Below are 7,885 nucleotides of genomic sequence, written 5' to 3'. Positions count from 1 at the left end.
TCTCGCGACTTGGCGGGAGAAGGCGGCCCTCTGGTGGGATGTGCCGACGGACATCGATCTCCTAGGTCAAGGGGTCCCGAAGCCCGACCACCACCGGAGAACGCTGTTGGCGTGCCCCACCGACCCCCGGATCCAGGTGCGTGAGGAAGACTCGGGACGAGGCGAGGATGGAGGAAGACCTGGTTCTGCTGAGAATATAGCCAACTCCTCGGGTCTGAGGTCCCTTCGGCTACATGGGCGTGGCCATGGGGGGTAGGGGGCAGCTGCCCCCCAGCAAGTAAATCCATAAGAATACTTACCTATCTGAGGTTCTGCCCCCCTCAACCTGAAGCCTAACAGAAATCCTGACCACGCCCATGCTCCTCTAACATATTTAAGGGGGGGGACAGAACCGAGTTAGCTGCAACGCAATTGGTCAGTTTTATTTACTTGATTTTGGGGGCAGAGGGGCGGGGTCCCCACTTCCAGGTCTGCCTCTTGCAGTACCTTAAGCCTAGGTGGGTGTCCTGAGAGTGGGATGTCAGTCCCCTGAGCTCAATGGGCAAGTGAATCAGGGGGTGGGGAGGGGGAATCAGTTCCCCTGTCCTGGTTTCATGGCTCACAAGGGTCCTCTTTCCCATTCTCTCAAAAGGTGTGGTTCCAGAACTGCAGAGCAAATCAAGTGGAGGGGAAAGTTTTGGAAGATCCCTCCAGCAGATCCCATCACTGTGGACCCCTGGGCTGATGGCCTCCCTATGATGCAGGGTGCAAGCTGTCTCTTGTTCAAGATCCAGAGGGGTGTTAATGGAGAGCTGGATTGACTTCATGGGCTGTGATACTGCATTTTGAAATTGCCACAAGACTTTGGAAAAAAAATCTGCTGGGCAAAGAAGAGGGGCAAGGCGTGGAGGCCCAATGCCCAGAATTGCCACCCCCCCCTGCCCAATTTCCACCTGCTCCAAAGATTGCAAGCTGCAGTCACTTCACAAGATGGAGCCTGCCACTACTTCATAGGGTTCCAAGCTTTCAGAAGACACTGAGAAGTTTTTGCTGGGTAACAGGATGGCTTAACTTGCCTCCACTGCTGTGAGGGGGTGCATTGCTTGCTTAATAATTTGCTGCTGGGCCTGGTTCAAGTGTTACTTCATAGATCCCTAACCAATTGGGGACCAAGGTACTTTAATAAGGAGTATCTGATTCCTTATGTTTTGCTTCAGTCACTAAGACCCTCTGATGGGGCAAATTTGGTGGACCTAGATGCTTCAGAGGTTTAGCAGGGGTTGGGACTTCAGCGTGGCAGGTCATCCCCCTCAAGGGAGCTTTGGCATGACTTGTCCTTGCTTGCTTTTCAAAAATATTGTAAAAACTACTGTATATTCAGACAGGTCTTTCAAACTTGATGTGTTGGATATTTTTCTTGTAATACTGTGATTTTAGGCTGGTGATATTTTATATGAAAGTGTGGTTTATAAATATTTAAGATAAATAATAAAATAATTCTGTCCAGCTTGTACACTTTAAATTCTTACTACTTCTCTCTCCCTGCCCCCAAGTTATTTAGTCCTTTAGTGTTGTAAAACTGAAAAACAAAGGGGTTGTTCCAGGCTGTCACCCAGTGGCGTAGCGTGGGGGGTGTAGGGGGGGGCGGCCGCACCGGGCGCAACATCTGGGGTTAGGGCAAATCCACAGGTTAGGGGGCGCAAATTACTTGCCTTGCCCCGGGTGCTGACAACCCACGCTACGCCACTGCTGTCACCGTTAAAAGGGGATGCAGAGGCTGGCTGAGGATAATGGGAGTTGTAGTCTAAAACAAGGGCACTGGGTTAGTGAATGCTGATTTAAGCAGATCAAACCAATTCCAGTTAATAGCACCACTGGTGGTGGTTATGTTAGTTTGGTTTGCCTGGAGTTGACTTGGGAGAAAGACACACTGAAGAAATTCTATTGTGAATATGACTCAAGATTGTATACTGAGGTATCTTTGAGAAATACACACAACATAGACCTCTTGACAGCAGCAGTTATAGTAGCAAATGAAGATTAAAAGCACAAATCCTATAAAATCAAAGTGGTTATTTCACAACCAAATAAGGAGTCAGGTCCTAGGATTTCCCCAGGATTGTACAAAAATACAAATTGTTCCTCTTTGTGAGAGGAGCTGAACCTTGGAAAGAAACCACATACACATTGATCTTTTCCTGACCCCATTGTCTATGAAAAAATGAAGAGGTGTTTTACTACTGTTCTATCCACTAACATTGGCTCAGGCAACCCCCACCCCCCCAAATAACAAAATTCAATTTTGTGGTTATTTTATGCCACCAATGGTTTTGTTTCCATAATGAAAATGTTATGTGGTAACTGACTGAAATTGGGGACATTGTACTAGGTCTACTATGTGGTTGCTGCTGGGTTTTGCAATCTAGCAGCATATACATTCTATGAAATAAATATATAAATTGCAGTGAAAAATACACCAGGGAGTCTTTCACCCCCCCTCCCAAATTGGATGAAGTTCAAAGTCCATCTAAACATTCTCCACCACCTGTGCACACACCTTCCAAATCACCAGGCAAAAATGAATTTCTGAAAATATATTAACTAAACGTTTTAAAACTATTTCAGGCCTAATGCTCATGTTTCGCAATTTTAGTAAAACATTACAACTTACATAACTCAATGAGAATAAAAGATTTATGGATTTCTTAAAAGAACAGGTTTTGCTAAATATAGACTCTGCAGTTAAGTTTTGAAGCAGCACAAATACACACACAGAATACAGAAGCATTTTTAAAACTATACAAAATTTTAAATTGAAAATAATTGTTTACATTTTCTTTTTACATTAACATACAAAAGACCTCATTTTATGAGGCATGAAAGAATCAAAACATTGCTACAGCTATCTAAAAATTCAAATCTGGAAACAATTTATTACACTGAAGCTTTACAAGTCTATTCTAAATAAACAACTCAATACACCCTTTTTACAAGACTGATACTTCTGTGTACTCAGATCTTTGCTTTTTATTTTTATTTAGGCAGTTCAGGGGACTGGCTATCCAACTGCATCATGAACTCTGTTAATTGCTTGATAAACAGGTATCTAGTTTAAGTTTGTGCAACAAATCAATGGAAAAATATTACCAGTTATTTGTGTGAAATACCTTAACTAGAACACTTTGCCCATTATGGAGGGGGAAAAGCAAGTCATACCAATTTCTGGGAATTCAGCAGTCCTTTTCTACTCCTTCATTAGATTACTTTTATAAGTTATGATAAATAAAGACATTCAAACGATATTAACTGATTTACAGGGATTCCCAGTATCCACAAGTGTACAATAGCTACCTACCCAATCCCATTCCTTTGCATATCCTGCTACCACTTCGCGAGAACAGGAATACACACTGCTTTTTACCAATCACAGCACTCTTCAGAAACTAAAATCAAAAGGCAGTGAGACACAAGTACTAGGCTTTCAAGAAGAGATTGCTATGCAACCTCTGTGTCACTTCCTTCTTCAAAACAGCTCTCAATAGTTGACAGAATAGTTGCAAATAAATTTAAAAGAAAAGTATTCTTGCTTCACATTATAAGAAAACATGTCTGTATAACTTTCAGTTCAAAAACAACATACCTATGTACTTTTATAACTAAAGGTTAGCTGTTAAACAAGATACTGTATGTGCATAGCAAGTGATGAAGTCTATAGCAATGCTGGTAATTTTATGCTGGTTTCTTCAGAAGCAGTACAATGGATCTCAAAATATCCTCTTTTCCTATTTCTTCTAGCAGTTAGGATATTTGGTGAAGCTTATATAAGAAGGCTTTTTCATAACTACATTCTGTACACTTGGACAAAGGTGAACGTTTCTTTCAGTCTCTGTTGGTGTTATTTGCAGCAAAGGCATGTAGATTTCCCATCTGGCTGAGGCCACTCTGGATGTGTGCAACGTGGATTTCAACGTTATTTTGAAAACAACTAAAGAAAGAAAAAGTTTTCGTTTGTCAGCATCTCTGAAATGTTCAACATACTGAATGTATTACAGTCTTTCAGTATACACCCCCCCTCCTACGTATTCTACTGCCTCTGCCCTCAGTGAGATCTCACCGCCCCCAACATTGGGTGTGTTCAGGACTTTTTTTTTAATCTGTCCTGGCTTTGGGGATATAAATGTTTTTAAACTCTTGCTGCTGTTTTAAATTAATTTTTCTAATTATTGTTATAATGTTGTGTTACAGAAAGCTTGTATTATAAGCTCTGCCCCCCCCATTTTACAAGGCAGACGTATAAATACAAATAAGCACACCAATAAATAAAATACTACAAGATATTACCTGATGTTGGTGGAATCTATGGAATTCTTGATGTCGTTTAATGAATCTGTTAAAGACTTAAACTCAAAGGAGTTTAGATCGCCTCCTTCTGCTAGACACTAGAAGAAAAGAAATTTAAAAAATTAGAGGTTCAGGAGATAATACATGTTACAGCTGTTTACAAAATCCAAAAACTGTGGAAACTGCTCTGCCACTTTGTGCATCCTGCTTGTGTGGGGTGGGAGACTAAAGGAGGTTAGTGGACATTGATGAGGTCCTCAGAGGGTGCATAAACAGTAAGGGAGCACTACAGACTAGGTTCTGAGAAGGAAATGTAATGACAAGCCAAGTCCCTCTCTGAAAATTGCTGGGGTGGTATGTATGGGGGAAGTTAGTTATTAAGGGTAGCAGACTTCCACACTTTTCTGAGGCCACCATTACTGTTTCAGCATCGGGGACAAGGACAGGGGGAGTGAGCATATTACAGTATGCATTTTCATTCTCTCAGTACCATTTACCTTAATCTGCAGTAATATTGCTGTAAGCCTAGCAATCAAATCTGTCAGGTTTTCATTCTGAACACACGGCTGTCCTGTTGTTGATGTATTTGACTGTCTGACAATTTCCTGAGCTTCTTCTTCACATCTCCGTCTCAGATCTGTGGGATGGTCTGCAGGCTGTAGACCCTGATCTGGGGCAAGCTGGGAGATAAAATGAACATAGATCGAATTAGATTTCATCTGCCAAGAGTTCATCCAGGTTCTATATTCTAACATTATCGCTGACTTATATTCTGTTTAAAACTGAGAGGTTATGCTATCTAATGTAACAGTATCTGACTGAACAAGTTTTGCATTTGAACATTTTAAAAACACCACCACTCCATTAGGGACAGTAGCAGAAAATGGTAGTGTATAAAACTAATAGAATAGTGTCGAACGCTTCAGACTGCAGATATGGGATGCAATTTTTAATGACCCCTACACTTTAAAAATCCCTTCAAGCAGAAAACTAGCATAGAGTGGGCTGGAATAAGAGCTCTCTCCCTGATATACTAGCTTTTTATTTGTGGGAAAGCAATTACCGTATTTTTCGCTCTACAAGACGCACCAGACCACAAGACGCACCTAGTTTTTGGAGGAGGAAAACAAGAAAAAAAATATTCTGAATCTCAGAAGCCAGAACAGCAAGAGAGATCACTGTGCGGTGAAAGCAGCAATCCCTCTTGCTGTTCTGGCTTCTGGGATAGCTGCGCAGCCTGCATTCGCTCCATAAGACACACACACATTTCCCCTTACTTTTTAGGAGGGGAAAAGTGAGTCTTATGGAGCAAAAAATGCGGTAAATAGCATCCTTCACCTGCAATTTCAGTTGCTACTGTCCATTCTACCATATCAGAGACTTACTACCTCATTCTCTTGCATGTGTATATCAGTTAAGTATTTCATTCAGTTATGTAGCAAATATGTGAAGAGGCTTCTAAACAGTTGAAGGAATATCAGTCAAGGTGAACTGGAAGAGTCTCTCTCTCTCTCTCTCTCTCTCTCTCTCTCTCTCTCTCTCACTCACACACACACCACACACACACATGCAGAAATGGGAACTGCAAAAAGTAAATGTTGCAGCAAGAAATGTCCTTAGTTTCATATGACCATGCCCTCCTTTTCTATGATTCCGTGTTCTATTCCCCCAATTGACACTCAGTATTCTGTGGTTACTGAACATGCTCAATCCTCATTGGACTGTTTGTGAGTTTTGGTTTTCTCTCTCTCAAGGTTTCTACTAAAGACCTCTGCAAATGTAAGGCTTCCGCTGAGTGCGCCAATACTGCTCTCTTTCTTTGCAGTGGCCTCCTTTTGCTAGAGAAAGTAATGAAATCTTTAGAATCATATACCAACAGATATCCAGGCAGAAGTGATTCAGTTATTACCATATTAATCCCCCCTCCATTCTTTTCTCAAAAAATATTACAGATGGTGGAGAGCATAAGGTCTGTGGTATTTGAAACTCCCATTGTTCTAAGCGCATTTTGCGACAGGGAATTTCATTAGCGTGAGCAGTTTCTGAGCTCTGGGCGCAGTACTGTGCCTAATATTTCAGATTAAAACTGCCAAAGTTGAAGAGACCCTCTTAAGAATATTAGGGGGGTGGGCAGGGGGACGACTAGACCATGTGAAAATTGAACATAATATTTTAGCTGCAGTTCATTCATTTTCAGCTTTGTATTCTTGTTATAAAAGAGCGTGCCTAGACATTCCGTTGTTGCACCCATAACCAAGGTTTAAGGTCCCATTTAGCTCCTAGCTTTCATATCTCAGTTTCTAACACCGTCTACCCCAGGGGTAGTCAACCTTTTTATACCTACCGCCCACTAATGCATCTTTCTTGATGGTAAAATTTCCTTGCCGCCCAGCAGTGCTTGATGGAAGGAGGATTCAGCCTGTGCTGTAGAACCCCCTACCACCCACCTAGAATCCTGAAGCACCCACTAGTGGGTGGTAGGGAACCAGTTGACAACCCCTGGTCTACCCACTGGAGAGTGGCACTGTACGAAACAATGCCTTAATTACTAATATGAAAGAGAACAGTTCCCTATGCCTGCAAGTCATGGCAGCGTAGTGTAGTGGTCAGTGTGGGACTTAGACCTGGGAGACCAGGGTTCAAATCGCTACTCAGCCATGACACCCAGTGGGTTATCTTGGGCCAGACACTATCTCTCAGTTTAACATACCTCACAGGGTTGATGTGACAATAAAATGGAGGAGGGAAGTGTATATGTCACCTTGAGGAACTTGGAGAAAAGAGGAGATATAAATGCAATAACAACACTAGTTACCTAGATATTGATTGCATTATACTAGGTCGGTATTTGTGTAGTGAGAAGGGCACTCTGCTCTTCACTTGGCCTCGAGAGTAGGGCTTATGTTTGGTTCATATTTCTTTAGCTTCCATTCCTTTTTCAGTAGTGATATTGCGTTACTAATATGGTGCCTTAATTATTTAGCCCTGTGCAACGTAACACTAATTTTCAGTAATGAGAGATAAGTTCTGGGGTTTAAGCCTCCCTGTCTTTACTCCTAGTTGCAGATGTTGGCAGAGGACACGGTGAAATGAATTCTGCATGTGCTCAGAGACACGCTTATCCTTTTGTAGTCATGCTGCGGCAGCTTTCCAAGATTCAAAACAGGAGATATTCACAGTCTTCCCCAGAAATGCCAGGAATTGAACCAGGGACACTCTTCATGCAGAACTGAGGCTTTACAACTGAACTATATCAGTTTCTGAGGCTGCTATGGGTTCTTCCAATGGCTATAACCCTCTTTATTTGGGAAAGATAGAATAGCAGCATTTTACCTCATAACAATACTGTTGAACTTTATGTAAAACTTTGTTTAGATCCTTGTTCAGCTGTTCAAGATCTAAGACAATAGTTGCATATCTTCTCTGAAATTCAATGCCAATAGGCATTGAGTAGGATTTCTGTGCAAAGAAAAGAGAAAGAAAAGAATTAAGTGCACAAAGCAATAACTTGTTTATTTCTTGCACAATTAAAGCGAGATTTCAAAACAATTTGGTTTTGAAATAG

At 41.7% G+C, this 7,885-nt stretch overlaps 1 protein-coding gene across 2 annotated transcripts in view; it reads right to left on the bottom strand.

Annotated features, from left to right (window-relative positions):
- Positions 1 to 2,655: 2,655 nt before the first annotated feature.
- The window catches only part of LIN9 (lin-9 DREAM MuvB core complex component), a 29,819-nt gene continuing 24,589 nt past the window's right edge, over positions 2,656 to 7,885 (bottom strand). For both annotated transcript variants that reach the window (XM_083604524.1, XM_083604525.1), the window contains exons 12-15: positions 7,654 to 7,779; positions 4,818 to 5,000; positions 4,321 to 4,418; positions 2,656 to 3,964 (exon numbers count right to left, since the gene is read on the bottom strand). In XM_083604524.1, the coding sequence (XP_083460650.1) occupies positions 3,859 to 3,964; positions 4,321 to 4,418; positions 4,818 to 5,000; positions 7,654 to 7,779 (513 nt within the window). In that variant the 3' untranslated portion in view covers positions 2,656 to 3,858. The remainder of the gene's footprint in view (positions 3,965 to 4,320; positions 4,419 to 4,817; positions 5,001 to 7,653; positions 7,780 to 7,885) is intronic.

Source organism: Podarcis filfolensis (assembly GCF_964270895.1).
Source record: "Podarcis filfolensis genome assembly, chromosome: 3".
NCBI lineage: Eukaryota > Metazoa > Chordata > Lepidosauria > Squamata > Lacertidae > Podarcis > Podarcis filfolensis.
This window is presented reverse-complemented; position numbering and strand designations above follow the sequence as displayed.